Source organism: Nycticebus coucang, chromosome 20 (assembly GCF_027406575.1).
Source record: "Nycticebus coucang isolate mNycCou1 chromosome 20, mNycCou1.pri, whole genome shotgun sequence".
In the NCBI taxonomy this organism is placed as follows: Eukaryota; Metazoa; Chordata; class Mammalia; order Primates; family Lorisidae; genus Nycticebus; species Nycticebus coucang.
The window spans coordinates 57757877-57774102 of record NC_069799.1 but is presented as its reverse complement, the minus strand read 5'-3'; the positions used below and the strand labels follow the sequence as shown (position 1 = coordinate 57774102).

The 16226-nt window shown below is 47.0% G+C and overlaps 1 protein-coding gene across 3 annotated transcripts in view; it reads right to left on the bottom strand.

Moving 5' to 3' along the window:
* FAM171A1 (family with sequence similarity 171 member A1) overlaps window positions 1–16226 on the bottom strand; it is a 137090-nt gene that overhangs the window by 36721 nt on the left and 84143 nt on the right. For all 3 annotated transcript variants that reach the window (XM_053572758.1, XM_053572761.1, XM_053572760.1), the window contains 2 exons: window positions 14647–14874; window positions 8939–9031 (listed from right to left, as the gene is read on the bottom strand). In XM_053572758.1, coding sequence (XP_053428733.1) covers window positions 8939–9031; window positions 14647–14874 — 321 coding nt within the window. The remainder of the gene's footprint in view (window positions 1–8938; window positions 9032–14646; window positions 14875–16226) is intronic.

Sequence of the window (16226 nt, the reverse complement as noted above, 5' to 3'; positions counted from 1 at the left end):
GTTGTGGCGGGCGCCTGTAGTCCCAGCTGCTCGGGAGGCTGAGGCAAGAGAATCACATAAGCCCAAGAGCTGGAGGTTGCTGTGAGCTGCGTGACACCACGGCACTCTACCGAGGGCAGTAAAGTGAGACTCTGTCTCTACAAAAAAAAAAAATAATAATACCGGCATCACGTGTAGCCCTCAGAGGCGTGAACCGTATAATTTGCAAACCCATGACCGTGGCCCAGCCTTCATCCCCCTCAACCTCTTCACAATGGTCAACACTGTTTGCCACCCCTGCCTTTGAACCCCCTCCTCCCTGGAGTTCACGGTTCTGCCCTCTGGTTCTCTTTCTTTCTTTTTTTTTTTTTTTTTTGTAGAGACAGAGTTTCACTTTATGGCCCTCTGTAGAGTGCTGTGGCATCACACAGCTCACAGCAACCTCCAACTGCTGGGCTTAAGCGATTCTCTTGCCTCAGCCTCCCGAATAGCGGGGACTACAGGCGCCCGCCACAACGCCCGGCTATTTTTTGGTTGCAGTTCAGCCGGGGCCGGGTTTGAACCTGCCACCCTCGGCACATGGGGCCGGCGCCTTACCGACTGAGCCACAGGCGCCGCCCTGCCCTCTGTTCTCTGCAGAGGCTGCCTGCTGTTTCCTTCCCAGATTTCTTCTTTCTCCTCCTGCCTCTGGATATAGCAAGTTGGGGGTCACCCATTGTCTCTGCTGTCCCTGAACTCTCTCCTTGCAGGTTCCCTTCCATGGCCATAGCTTTGGCTGTTCCCTTTTGCTCTAGTCTAGGCTTTGTTTTTTTTTTTTTTTTTTGAGACAAAGTGTCACTCTGTCACCCAGGATAGAATGCGATGGCATCATGATAGCTCACAGCAATCTCAAACTCCTGGGCTCAAGCGATCCCCTGCCTCAGTCTCCTGAGTAGCTGGGACTCCAGGCATCTGCTGTTGTGACTGGCTAATTTTTCTATTTTTGGTAGGGATGGCATCTCATTCTTGCAGAGTCTGGTCTCCTGACCCCAAGTGATTCTCTGGAATTTGGCCTCCCAGAATGCTAGAATTATAGGCATGAGCCCGGTCATGGACTCTTTTCTAAGCTCCACACCTGAATTTCCCTTTGCCTTCTAGGTACTTCTACCCAGATGCCCATTTGGTATTCTAAAACTCCTCTCTCCCTTAACAATCCCCCATTCTCCTTAACACTCAGTTCTGATTCCAGGTCATCAGCATCTTCCCTATCACCTTGCACATTTGCTCAAGTGCCAAGACCCGGCAATCTCCCCTTAGCCACATTTCTTGCATCACCTTCCCCTCCCTCTCAGCAGCCAGCAGTCTTCGTTACCTAACACCATCCCTTGTCTTGACTATGGCTTAAGTCTCCGAAGGGGCCCTCTGCTTGTTTTTGCCCTTTCTTTTTCTCATCCACTGACACCTTGACTGTTCTAAGATGCTACGGCGATCCTGCCCTTTCCCGGCCTGGAAACCATCAAGGATCTGCACTGCTTTCCAAATTAACAATGATGACAAGAATAACAGCAAAAATAGGTAGCCAGCCTAGACCCAGATGACTCCTATTATATCTCTCCGCTAAGGGAGAGGTTGAGATCAGTGCGTTAGAATTTATGAAGTTCATATACACATTAATATTTACGACAACCCTGTGAAGAAGGAACTCTGTCTTAATTTCAACTAGATCAGGGTTCCTCGACCTCAGCGCTATTTACACTTGGGGACGGGAAATTCTCTGTTGGGGTGGGGGCTGTCCTGTGCATGCGGCATGTTTAATTCATCTCTGTCCCACTAGATGTCAGTAGCGGCCCCCAAGTTGTGACAACCAAACCATCTCTAGAGGTAGCTTAATGTCCCCTGGGGGCAAAATTACCCCCAACTGAGACCCACTGCACTATGAATTCTGAGCATCCTCACAATAGTGCGAATGGTACTGAGGGTAGTCTCCATAGTGGGTACGGGGTACGTGAAGGGGAGAAGGAAAAAGCCTTTGTTTTCCTGGAATTCAAGAGTAGAGAAGCCATTTCTCTCTGCCTTTTTCTGCCACCATCTCTTTTTCTCGAATTCTCTCCCTCTTGGTCTAACCCACTCTCTCTCTTTCTCCGTCTCCCTCTTGACCTATCAGATGAACACATAAGCTTACGAAGAAACACTAATACTCGGTTTTCACAGGGCAGGATGAAGACTTCCAAGTCAATTTCAGAAGCTGAGGTTCAAGGAAAACGGAGGTTTCCACGTGAGCGGAGAGGAAACTGAAGCCTGTGGGCTGCAGCGGCTTTCTGCTTTCTGCCCTAGGGCTCTCTTCCCAGATGCCACTTAGCCCTCTTACATGGATCAATGCATTTCAGCCATCAATCTTGGGAATAACTGGTCTTTCTCCCTCGCCCGGAATCAGAGTCAAAGGAATCTCTTCATAGAGCTTTTATCACCTCTCGATGAGTTTACCACATCATCCCCTTTCTTAAAAGTTTAACTCCCTAAAACATCAATAAAAATCATTACTCTAAAAAAAAAAAAAAAAGAGTACAGAGACATCCATGTAAATGGCTTCATCACCATAGCGGATCTTAAATTCTTTCTTTTTTTTTCTTTCTTTCTTTCTTTTTTTTACAGAGTCTTGCTCTGTCCCCCAGGCTGGAGTGCAGTGGTGGCATCACAGCTCACAGCAACCTCACACTCCTGGGCTCAGGTGATCCTCCTGCCTCAGCCTCCAAGTGGCTGGGACTACAGGTGTCCACCACCACACCTGGCCTATCATAGTGTTTTAAGTGCCAGACTCAGAGAGAAATGATAAAAGCATAATATAAACTTCAAGGAAGAATGACCAACTGCCCAGAAGAAAAGAAGTTTCCTCCGCGGTATGTGTGAGCCATGTTTGGAAGGCTGTGAGGGGGCAGGTGAGAGGTGTTAGCAGACAGGAAAGCACAGAGAGATGGGAAGGTCCAGTGTGTTTGGGGGGGAAACTGAGCAAGTCTGTGGGGGCTACGACCGGACTGTGTGGGGTCCAGTGGCTGGGCGGGGGGTGGAGGAAGGGCGTGGCGAGGCCGGCTCAACAGTCTGGCCTTGCACATTCTGGCAGGGGAGAGTGTGCGGCAGTTATTGGTTTGTTTTTGCCCACTTCTGATGGGTGGGGAATGGCCGTGTGTGGAGACTGTTGTGTCAGAGCGATCAGCCAGGAGGCTGCGATGAGATGGCTCGAGAGAGAAAGGATAAAGTTGCAGATAAAGGTGGGAGCACTGAGGCCATCACAGAAGAGGCGGCTGGAGCCAAAAGCTATTTTTGGGATAAGAGAAGAGAGCAGATGGAGGACGAAAGAGACTCAGAAGGCTAGAACAGGTAGGGTCATAAACCTGGGGTCAGGGGGTCGGGGAAGGTCAAGGAGGCCTGAGACGGGCTGGGGGATCCGGGAACTCAGGTTCTGTTGAACCATTATCCTAACAGGTTTCCAGGCTTTCTTTATAAAGCGCTGTTAATAATCACAATACAATCACATTTCTCACTTTTAAAATGCAAGGAATGTTGACTGCTAAGGCCAACCCTATGGAAACATGCACTTACTGTGCAATAATAACTATGTTTGCAAACACGCTGCAGACTCCGACCTGGTTGGATGAGATAACGGTTTTCTTGGTGTTAATGGTCAGAATCTACAGGGCATGATACAAGCGGGCAGACTTTGTATTTTTAACAAAATCATCACAAGTTTACTCTCTATTTTATTTGGCTGGCAACATTTTAAAGCAAAAACTTCAATGGAAGTATGACACGTCCAGCTGATGGGGACACCTTTTCCCTCTTCTGTCGTCCTGTCCCCAGCTATGACCTTTGTTCTACAAAGCTTTTAGTGTAGCGTCACGTAAAACCCAACCAGGAGGCGTCTTCTAACACCGCGCAGAATCTGCATGGCACCTCCTAACGGAACTATCTCCATACTAACCCCCGCTTTTTCCAGCACTGTCTGACACATCACACCATCCGAGCAAACGGCTTACAGTACACATGTGTGTCTGAGCAGGCGGCAATTTATTGCCTTTCTCCTCTGTATCTATTTTTAAAAGGAACAAATGCAACTAAAGAGGAGCAGCCTGAGAATAAAAATGCAACGTATCCTTTTTAAATCCAGAAGCATCCTGGTTTCGTAGACAAGAGCAGAGCTGCGTTAATGACATGGTGGCAAAGACCCACATGTGGCTTTTCTTCCCACTAGTAAGAAAACTTGAAACAAATAAAATGACCCGTGAGCATTGCTGTCCGCCTCAACTCCCCTAAGACAGGGAATCAGTACAACTCAACACTACTGACCTCACCATATAAGGGAAGTTAAAAAACTAACAAAATGTAATTTTGCAAAGCTGGCGTGGAAGGGAGATTATAAAAAGGGAGAAACAGTGCCCAGCTGGTTTCTGGTCATGTGCAGGAGGCAGTGATAGAACAGGCTGAGTAGATTAACCATTAACCAAAACTACCTGAATGATTTACCTCCTTGGGTTTATTTATAATCTGATCGTGCTTCCTGCTCCTTGCAGGGAGAAAGAGGCATTCAAGTACTCAGGGTCCATGCACATGGATGCCTGTGAGTGTGTGCAGATACTGTACTGAGTGTTAAGGATAAAGAAATGACTGACCACAGAGTAGGGGACACAGCCTGCACCTGTGACCGGGCAGTGGTTCTTCCCTCTCCTGGGCTCCTTGCTCAATCCCAGGAAAAGGAAGGGAGATAAGAGCTGATGGCTCCAACCCCTCTCTTCCAGCCAGGTCCCACCCCACCCCTGGCTGCTCCATGGACTGGTTACACCTGAGCCAGGTGCCCCCTGTAGACCTGACAGCCACAGCCAGGAGGGATGGGTGGGTCACAGAGCATAGGCCCCCCATAGGGAGTGTGGCTGCCACTGCCAACAGACTCTAGGGAGGGACCCTGGGGCATGTGCGTGCAGGCTGGCTTTCCAGTCCAGGGCATGTCTGAAGACAGGCTGGAAGATGGAGCAGCACATCCCAGGAGGGAAACAGACAGAGCTCCAGCACGGCCAGGAGGCAGCATTTAGAGGGACAGCACACTTGGAAGGGAGGTGGAGACAGACCACAGAGAGCCTTAGTCAGGAGCCTGGGTTTATTCTGCAGGTCAAGGGGAGCCATCAAGGGACAGAAAGCTGGATCTTCTCCTCTGAAGACTTACCTGGCAGTCTAGCACTGACGTGCTAGGAAGGAGAGACCAGTCTTCCTTCCTGAAGCCCAGCCCCATCCTAATGCAGAGACCAAGGAAGAGCTCCAGGGAGGAAGGGGGCTACTGCCGTGGTCTGGGCAGAGCTCACCAGGCCCTGAATCAGGGCACGCACATGGGACAGAATGTCAGTGCAGGCAGGCACAGGGAGGTGACCATCAAGTGGCCCAGGCTGCAAGGCCAGGCTCACTGCAACTGTGTTAGACTCACAGGGGTCTAAGAAGGGGAGATGAAGTCGTAGGCAACCACTCCGTGGGCAGAAGGTGACTGCTCACACAGGGTACCCGACACGATGCTGGGATCCTTCATGAACCCCCTCGGAGCCATGAGAGGCCACTGGTGGGTGTCAGGACTGGGAGCAGAGCAGGCAGTGAGGAGGGCACTGGGCCACCACAATAGAATAGAGTGTGGTCAAGGCTCGAGACTCTGCAGTCGGATGGACACCACGCAGAGGACAGTGCTGCTCCCAGGGAGAGAGGGACAGGGAAGAGGTTTCAGGATTTTCCCTTACAAAGGGAAATGTGGGCACAATGGATGTCAAAGGTGGCCATGAAGGAGAAAAGGGTGACAACCGGCACGCAGGGCCCGAAGGCCACCAAGGGCAGGGGAAGGGTGCAGGAAATCCTGCGTGCATTAACTTGGCAACCTGATCCCGGGTTGGCCTATGATCACCTTCCTGATCGTGGCAGCACCCACTGCAGGCCAGGGCTGGGGGAATGTCCAGCCCTGAGTGAAGAAGCTGGATTTTATTCCAAGCACAGTGGGAAATCACGGAAGATCTGGAGCCAGGTGACTCCTCACTCACTTTTCAAAGACCTTTTGATGGGTTTGGCAAGACTGTCAATGGGACAGCCAATTAAGAAAAGCCCATGACAGTGCTCTGAGGAGACATGGCAGACCCAGGATCTATGAGGTGGCAACGCAGACAGGGAGAAGAGCCTCAGCAACGGCATGAGATCTGGCTGGGTGTGGTGGCTCAGGCCTGTAATCCTAGCACTCTGGGAGGTCAAGGTGGGTAGATCGCCTGAGTTCAGGTGTTCGAGACCAGCCTGAGCAAAAGTAAGACCTGGTCTCTCCTAAAATAGAAAAACTAGCTGGGTATGGTGGTGCACAGCTGTAGTCCAAGCTAACTGGGAGGCAAAAGGATCACCTGAGTCCAGGAGGTTGAGGTTACCATGAGCTATGACACCACTGCACTCTATCCAGGGCAACAGAGTAAGAATCTGTCTCAAAAAAAAAGGAGAGAAGAATCATCAATGGTAATTCCTAGAGTTTCGATGTTTAGGTAGATGTTTATATACCACTTACACAGACAGAAGGCAACACCCACCAAGAGCTCTGTATGTGTCAAAAATGAGACGCTTCCCAGACCTCTAGGTGGAGATGCCAAACCAGCAACTGGTGGGAGCCTCCATTTCAGGGGCAGGGTCTGGGCAGAGGAGATAGAGGTGGGTGTAATAAGCCAGGAGTGGTCTAGTTGAGATCACTGAACGGACTAGAAAGCAGCCTAGGCCAATGACTGATATTATCATCCCCAAGGAGAGGTGACCATGAGATGGGAAGAAAAACACCTTCGCTGTCATGGCCATGAGGGAAGGGAGGTTTGAGAAGGGGCAGGCAGTTGTGTCTGTTGAATGCAGTGGAGATACAAGGAGGATGGAGAGAAACGTCCTCGGACCTGGGCAACGTAAAGGCTGCAAGTGACTCTGCCAACCGCAAAGCTAATAAAAGAAAGCTATAACCCAGTTACAACCTAAGAATAGGGGGAAGGGGAAAAGGGAGGGGGGGAGGGGGTCAGGGGGAGGGGGGACTGAAGGGATTACACCTGCGGTGCATCTTACAAGGGTACATGTGAAACTTAGTAAATGTGGAATGTAAATGTCTTAGCACAATAACTAAGAAAATGCCAGGAAGGCTATGTTAACCAGTGTGATGAAAATGTGTCAAACAGTCTATAAAACCAGTGTATGGTGCCCCATGATCACATTAATGTACACAGCTATGATTTAATAATAAAAAAAAAAGAAAAACAGGAGCTCCCGAAGCTAACAGGCATGCACCCTGGGAGCAGGTCTACCGGGAAAGGAGGCTGAAGAGGCAGGTCCAGCTCTGCTCTCTCAGAGGGAAAAATAAGATAACTTAATAAGGCTTTTACTGTGCAGATGACACCAAAATCTGTACTTCTATTCCTGTTTTCTCTCCCAAACTTGAGGCAGAAATGCTGCCAGGCACTTCCACTTATTTTCTCTTCAAATACCTCCTCCCGGAGCAGTGGGCGCAGGCTAGACTCCTGGCTCCTCACAGCCGGTGGGAGGAAGCCAATATCTGCATCCACCTCATTAGCAAAGGGTGCACGGGTTTGGTGCCGTGGAGAATGATGGGGATAACAACAGTATTCGAACAAAGAACAGTAAATAAAAACTGAAATCTGATGAAATACTCAAAAGCCAGGAACAGCTCACAATTGAGATGAAATAAAATGATGTTCTCGGCACAGAGACACTTTTCACAGAAGCATTCCCAGTTCTTTTTTTTTAATTTTTTATTTTTGAGACAGAGTCTCATTATGTCGCCCACAGGGTAGTGCCGCGGCATCACAGCTCATGGCAACCTCCAACTCTTGGGCTTAAGCGATTCTCTTGTCTCAGCCTCCCAAGTAGCTGGGACTACAGGTGCCTGCCACCACACCCATTTTTTTTTTTTTATTATTGTTGCTATAGTCGTCCTTGTTGTTTAGATGGCCCGGGCTGGGTTCAAACCCGCCAGCCTCGGTGTATGTGGCTGGTGCCGTAACCACTGTGCTATAGGCACCGAGCCAAGCATTCCCAGTTCTAACACCCATATCAAGCACACAAAGGGCAAATCCCTGGAACCTTCTGTGTGAGCTTCTCTGTGAGCAACAGGAGTCAGACGGGTGAGGTTACATTTATAGACATCATGATGTAGGAGGCAGATTAAAAAAATAAGGGGACAAGAAAAGAGGCTGTTTGCGTATCAGCCTTTGACAGTGACCCCCTTCCACTAGTAAATGAGGTCCTGGCAGTGCCTGGACTCACACCCAAATAAAATTGATCAACAGAGTCTCTGTTGGGAAAGTGATGGCAGGCAAAGTGGGGCAGCCCCTTCTTTTGTCTCACACACTTCATCCTAAAAGAAGTAGGATTATAGCCCACAGAGAGTCATAGATGGTACGTCCCAGCCATCATCCCAATAAGGGGTCCCATGTAAGATTTTAGAAGTTGGTCCAAAAGTAACTGTTGGCTTCCTTTTTAAGTGCTAAATATACCAAAATTAACTAAGATAATAAATTTCAAATGTCTCGCCATAAAGATAGCTAACAGAGGCAATAAATTTTCTAATAGTTAATAACGATTGCTAAGTAATCATTTCACGTTATATACACACATAAAAACATCATGTTGAAGTGGTGGGACCACACCTACGGTGCATCTTACAAGGGTGCATGTGAAATTTACTAGGTGTAGAATATAAATGTCTTAACACAATAACTAAGAAAATGCTGTGAAGGCTATATTAACCAGTTTAATGAAAATATTTCAAATTGTATATAAAACCAGCACACTGTACCCCATGATTGCATTAATGTACACAGCTATGATCTAATAAAAAAACCCATCATGTTCACCCAGTGTATACAATTATAATTTGTTGATCAAAAATAATATTAATAATAATGGAAAAGAAAACAGATATTAAACACACCTTGGAATCCTGATACTATTTGGACAATATCTTCATACACCATCAGAGTAGCTGAACGTTCTGGAAGCAGGCCAAGGCTCAGTGAAGAAAATACTGCAGGAACAAAAATGGACATGAGGAAATTACGACATGTAAGTCTAAATGCCCACTCTAATTTGGGGGAGACTCTGCCTTCTTTGTATTCTCTGATTTCAAATCAGTGACTAATATCAAGTTTTAGTATCATTAGCAAAACACCTTCAAAACACCATCAAAGTATTGCAATTTCTCACATAACAAACTGTTCTATCATAGTTATTTTTTTTTTTTATTTGTTAGAAGTTTCTAGCCAAGTGACTGAACCTGTTCACAGGACAAGTATCTCTCAACCCAGCACAGGAGAGGGGGATAACCTGAGTGGAAATGGTGGGAAATTAGAAAGAATGACACACAAGAGACATTCTAGGAAATTTATAAAACACACATGAGAGGAGAGATAGGATAGGGTCCGAGGTCTGTCTGTACCCAGCCTGCACCAAACCACGGAAGCAGCTTTATTTAGAAAGTATCTTTAACAAGGTAAATCTTAACACCGGGGGTAAGGATTCACTTTAAGGAGGAAAAGCTGTGTGCTTACTGATACTAGGGAATGTATGTAGGGGCTCTGTGACTTCTGGCAGGTGAAAAGAATGTTGCTAAAGGAGAAATGGTTTGGGGTCGCTCCTTGAACTTTCTCAGGTTGTGGGGGACCCTGTCACCTCACAGCCCATTCCCCACACAAGTATATGCAGTTTCAAAAGTTATAATGTACATGCTATTAATAGAGTATAGACAATATAATGTCAGATATCCATTTCAAGAGACATTTTTAAAATACATGTTTAGAAAGATGTGTGTCTCATAGTAAAAGAGTATTCCTCCCAACTCTGAGAACTAATAATATGGTAGAAACCGTACTCCTTTAAAACTCTTACTTTAGTTCATAACCTTTCAACTAAAAATTTCACAAAGCCTGCAAGTTTTGGGGTAGAACATATGAATTTAAGAGAAATGCAAATAAATACATTATGAAATGATAATAATTGCTTACCTTATCAATCCCTTACTAACATTCCAGACATCATTCTAAGTGCTTTAATTGTGATAATTTATTTTAAGTTCTAAAGCAACTCTATGAAGTTAATATGCCCGTTTTACAGGTAAGGAAATATGTTTATATACATGAAAAAATAATCTGCTTAGTATCCAGCAGCCAGGTTTGAACCCTGGAATCTGCTGGCAACACCTCTGTGACATGGAAATGGGGCCCATAGAGCTGAAGTGACTTTCTGAGAAAACAGAAAGATCACCAAAGGAGAAGTAATGGATATTCTTAGCATGGGGTCATAGGGGACCAGACTGGTGAGCTGGCCTTGGACATGACCTCTCTCTCCACTCATCTTCCACTCAGTCCATGTAGTTAGCTGCCACTGGGCCCAGGGCTAGATCCTAGGTGGATAGATAAGGTCTGGAGGCAGACTGTGCCTTCAGGAGTCATGGATCAGAAGGGGATTAGACTTGTAAGAAATAGCTGTATGACAAGCAGAATGTGGCCAAGTAGCAGGAGAAAGATAAGAATGCACTTCAGTGGTGCGGAAAATAGCCTGGCAGCTTGTCATATAGTAAACACAGAGTAACCCTATGATCCAGCAATTCCGCTCCTAGGTATAAACCCAAGAGAATTGAAAACATACATTCACACAACTACACAAATTTTCATTGCAGCATTATCCATAGTAGCCCCCAAATGAAAATAACCCAGATAAATGTCTATCAGCTGAGGAATGGAGGTGTGCTGTATCCATATAAGGGAATGTTATTCATTTCTAAGCAGGAACGTTGTACCCTCACATGCTACAACATGAGAGAACCTTGAAAACATCATGTAAAGTGAAGACACCAGACTTAAGGGGCCATGGACTATAGGAGTTCACTGACACGCATGCAGAACAGGCAAATTCAGAAAGACAGAGAGTAGACTGGTGTTGCCAGGGCCTGGGAAAAGGTGAATCAGTGCTAATGGATATAAGGTTTTGGGGGTGAGAGTGATAAAATATTCTGCAATTAATCACTGCTGATCCCATAGGTAAGCTAGGACTAAAGGGAGGAACTCTAACTTGGACAAATCCTCAAACATAAACCTTTTATCAACACATCCTCCAGGAACTGTTGCTTAAGATGAAGATGGAAGCCCATCCCAAGAACTCATAAGAGAATGCTCATGCAAACATAAATAAACACGACTGTCATAAAGAATGCATTTTTTTAGTTTCAAAATGTCAACATATTTTAGAAGAGGCTCCCCACTCTCTTCTCATACAGAAAGTGTTAGTCTTGACCTCCACAAACTTGCACAAGAACCACAATTTACTCTGCTTCTTACAACAGGCCAGACTAGATGTTGGTCACGTTTCCTGTTAGATTCTGGTTAGGAGCAGCTTTATGATATTGGAAAGACAAGCTGAGTAAGACAGTCAAAGACACAGGAAGGTGCTTAGAAATTATTCGGGCTTATTAATTTAATTTTAGAAACAAGAAACACAGGCTCGGAAAGTGCTGATGGGCCCACGCGTGTGGGGCCAGCTGGGAGAAAGTGGGCAGGCTGGGATGCTGGTAGTTTCATGCCTCACCCCAAACTCTTTCAATCAAATGTCCTTTCCATTATATGACTCGTTTAAGAAAATGTAATTATGGAAATTTTTTTTTCTCAAATGATCATGTTAACAAAGCCCAATGAATGTAATTAAAGTGTAGTTGATCATTGTTATTCACAGATGCTGTATTTGCAAACATGTCTACCTGCTAGAGTTTACCTGTAACCCCCAAACCAATGTTCACGGTGTCTTATATGCATAGGTACAGAGTGGCCCAAAGGGGTCCCTGATTCACATGTCTGGTTGGCCAAGAAGATGCTGTGTCTTGGGTTTCAGCTCTCATTCTGTTCAGGGTCCTTTTCTCTGTTCAGGGTCAAGGTTTTTGTTGGGGGAAAACATTATGTAAAATGGAAAACAATCTGGAGATTTCTCAAAGAACTAAAAATGCAGAATTTCCATTCTATTTGGCCATCTCACTACTGGGCGTCTATCCAGAAGAAAAGAAAGCCTTATATCCAAAAGACACCTGTTCTCGTGTATTTGTCACAGCACTATTCATAATAGCAAGGACAGGGAATCAACCTAAATGCCTATCAAGGGATGACCGGATAAAGAAAGCGTGGCCTAGGTATGCAATGGAATACTATTCACCATAAAAGAAAAAGAATGAAATTGGGTCTTTTTGCTATATGGATGGAACTGGAGGCCATTATCTTAAGTGAAACAGGCACAGAATGCAAACATGGTGTGGTTTCATTTATAATTGGGAGCTAAATAATGTACACACGTGGATCAAAAGAGCGGAATAAAAGACACTGGAGACTTGGGAGGGAGGATGGGGAGGGGGTAAGGGATGAGAAATTAATATGTACAATGTTTACGGATGATGGCGGCACTAACAGCCCAGACTTCAGTGCCGTGCACCATATCTATGTAACAAAACTGCACTAGTACCCCTAAATTTATACAAATAATAAATAGATAAATAAACAAATGAGTAAATAACACGGCCCCCAAGCATAGCACTGATGTTCTGGCTGGTGCTCCTGAGTGCAAAAAGGCTGTGATGCACCTTTCAGAGAAAATAGTGTGTATTCCATAAGCGTCACTCAGGCGTGAAGTTACAGTGCTGTGGGCTGTGATTCTGATGCTAATGAATCAACCATAGTAAATAAGTTTCTGTTTTTTAAACAGAAACATACATCAAACAAAGGTATGTATTGATCAGTTCATGAAAACTCTGTGACAAGAGGCTATATTTCCCCTGCTGTGATGAGGGTTCAGGGGTTGCTAACTCAGAGTCAGAGGCCATTTTATGGACCATAACTCCTGCCAATGATAAAAATCGACTGTACCTTGGGCAGCTGTTCTCTCTGGGCAGGCAGAAGCTGCCGAAAATTCCCTGTGTTATTCCCAGTGACTTCTCAATATGAAAAACAGGAGGTCACACGTAAGGACCACCTTACCTGTTGTGATCATCTCCTAAAGTTGACCTAATTTTCATAGAACAGACATGTGCCACACATACTCAATGGAAGTTCCTTATGCTGCGCAGTCTGTTACAGTCCCTTGGGTGGTCAATTTACAGAAGTTCTACTGTACATCTTCAACAAAGCTTGCATCAACTATGCCTCCAACACCTGCCCCTCTCCTCCTGCTTGCCAGCTTTTCTCCAACTTTGCCTGAGCCTAGAGCTTAGAGGGAGGGATACACACCCAGAGATGGGGAGGGGACGTCTCCAACCTAGTTTGTCAATGGAATCAACTTCAGGGAAATGTGGTGTGGCCGGTCCCCGCTCCATGGCTTGCCCCTACAGGTACCATCTGCTCTGCCGCCAGGCAGACACCAGAGGCTCCTCTCACCTCCCGCCTACCTCCTCCTCTTCCTGACCTCTCCCACCAATCTCCAAGCCTGTGTGGACTTCATCTGCTCAATATTTCTCAGGTTTATTCTCTTTCCTCTAAAACTTTGCCGAATCATCTGCTCCATCGTATCTGTAAGAAATCCACCTTCCATAGCTCCCCAAGCTGTGATTTTGAACTTTGAACATTTGTTATCTGTAAGTATCTGGTGCTGGTGTGTGTGCATGGGAGGCCCCTTGTTAAAATGCAGGTGCCCCAGCCATCTCCCAAGACCGAGGGTGTGAGTCCCCGAATCTGTATGTTACTAGAAACACCTTCAATTATCCTCAGGACTCAGCTCCTGTCTCACGCCCCCTGGGAAGCCTCCTCCACCCCACTAGGCTGGTCACACACCCCAAACTTGCACATCTGCATGTAAGCCTCAGAGCACTTACACCTAAGATGGAAATCTCTTCTGGGGCTGACTTCATAGCCAAACTATAAACTCTCGGGGGCAAAATCTGTGTCTTTGATCTGTCTTTTCAGTGCTCAGAGCAGTGCCTGGTATGTGGTAGGTATTTAATCAACGTAAACAGAACTACAGGAAGTTCTGTCAATTGAGGTAGATGCTGGGCCTTTAGAAGACAGAGATCCCTTCCAGGGACGGCCGTGTGTCCGGGACGTTGTGCTGTGAGACAGAGTCGAGCACTCACATGGCACGTGCCAGGCCCTGTGTTCTGCAATGCACATTTATTGAGCACCTACTGTTTCTGTGCTATATGTTAGTTTATGTTGTTAGTAATCTTCAATCAGAAAAACTCACAAGGGGGTCTTAGTTCCAGTTTATAGAAACTGGCATTGAAGCCAGGGGCTCGTCACAGACTGGAGGTTGGAATCCAGGTCAGATGGCTTCTAAAGCCCAGCTGTCCCCAGCACCATGTCCCTTCAACTCTGAGGGGCTGAGGTGAGAGGACAGAAAGGGCCATGCCTGCCGACCCCCTAGCCCCCCAAGCTGACCTGTGCCCGGTACTGTCCTGGCCCTGAAGTGGTGAACAGCGGGAAGGGGCAGAAGTGGGAAACCAGTCTCTATGGACACCCTTAATCTTGTCCGACCAGCTTCGTGCTTTGCCCCTGAGGGGACCCCAACAGGGAAAGCGGAGAACACACACGCACATTTCACCGGGAGCTTCAGGGTCCCTCTGCGTAGCCACCCACACTGCGCCCTCTGCGCTGGGGAGATGGAAAACGGCCTTACCCGGTAATCGGATGGGCTTCCACGGCGCCGAGTTGGGCACATAGGCGTGCTTTGTGGCCGTGACGATCAGCTGACTGCCCAACTTATACTGGAACCTGATGAAGGCCACGCCATCTGTCCCCGAGGTGCCGGAGGCGATGGCCACCTGGTTGGTGAAGATCTCGATGAGGGCATCGGCCACCGGCTGGTGGGTGCTGGCGTCGCTGACATGCACCTTCAGCGTGACCTCTGGGCCAGGAAAAAGCAACAAAGCACAGCTGCTGTGAGTTGGGAAACACCCACAGCAACTCTGACTGCACGGAGGAAGAGCACAGGCCTGTACCCCAAAACATGAAGGAACTCAACGGTCTCTTCTTAGAGGTCTCTCCACGCTATTTCCTATTATTCTCTTCAAAAACCACGGCCCATCCCAAACCCCAAACCCCTTTCTCCTTTACACCTTCCTGTTCAAGCAACAAATAATCGAGAGAAAAATTCTATTCTTTTAGGACTCTGGGAAACACACACAATACTCTTTCAACAGGGTTCATGCTGCATTGGGGGTGGGGTGGGGGTGGGGGTGGGGTTGGCCTGTGGGGTTTGCAGTGTATTCAGCATCCCTGGTAAATGTGGGCAAAAGGAACCGAGGGTTGTGCCGTGGGCCATCACCGAGACCAGATTGAAAATCAGTCAAAAATAGCTTCAAAAGAGAGGACCCCAAGAATGGAATGAGACAAGTTTAGAAGAAAAAAAAAACCACCCGAAAAGCCAGATGAAGTAGCGTTAGGAATACTGGCAAAAACAGATAATGAACATGGGAAATGGAGTGTTCCAAATTGTAAAAAATTCTAAAATGGCACGGATGCTTCTCATTTACTCAGGTGAGAAATATGAACTGAGCTTTTACTCTGCGCCTGGAATCGTAACTGCATGGTGACAAAGAAGGGATGCGAGCACACAGGTGAGCCCTGTGGATGAGGGGGAACAGAGACAGGAAAAAGCCACATTTCCTGGAGAAACGAGGGCAGGGTCTGAAAGCTGGATGGAGAGAGAGAGAGAGAGAGAGAGCTTGAGGGTGAGTGTGGCGGGGTAGGTAGAGTCAGATCTCTTGTGGCCCCGTGAGTGTTCTAGAAGAATTGTTTTTTATCCTAAAAACAATCAAAAGTCACGGAGGTTTTAAGTGGAGGAGTGGAAATCAGGTGAAGAATGGGTCTGGTGAGAGGCCAGGCTGGAGGCTGAGTGTCCAGCTCAGAGGCCTCTGGAGTAACGCAGGACAGAGATGTCAGTGGACCAGACTCCAGCATCACGGCCAATCAAAGGACACCAATTTGAGGATGACACAGGAGAACAACTCAGAAGTGTTTCCTGCTCCCACGAACCCCTTTTGCTTATGCAGGAAAATAATGGCTGATGCCCACTGACTTAAGCCCACCCAGTCACTCATGATCCCACATTGTGAGCTGATCTGAATCAGTTGGGGTAGGAAGGCAGGGCAAGGAATAGGTCAGAATGAGGAAGGGGCCAGATAGGCTTGTGTTCACCGACCCCCTGGGGTCCTGCTCAGGGGAATGCCCTCCAATGAGGTCAGCTGCTGGTGGCTG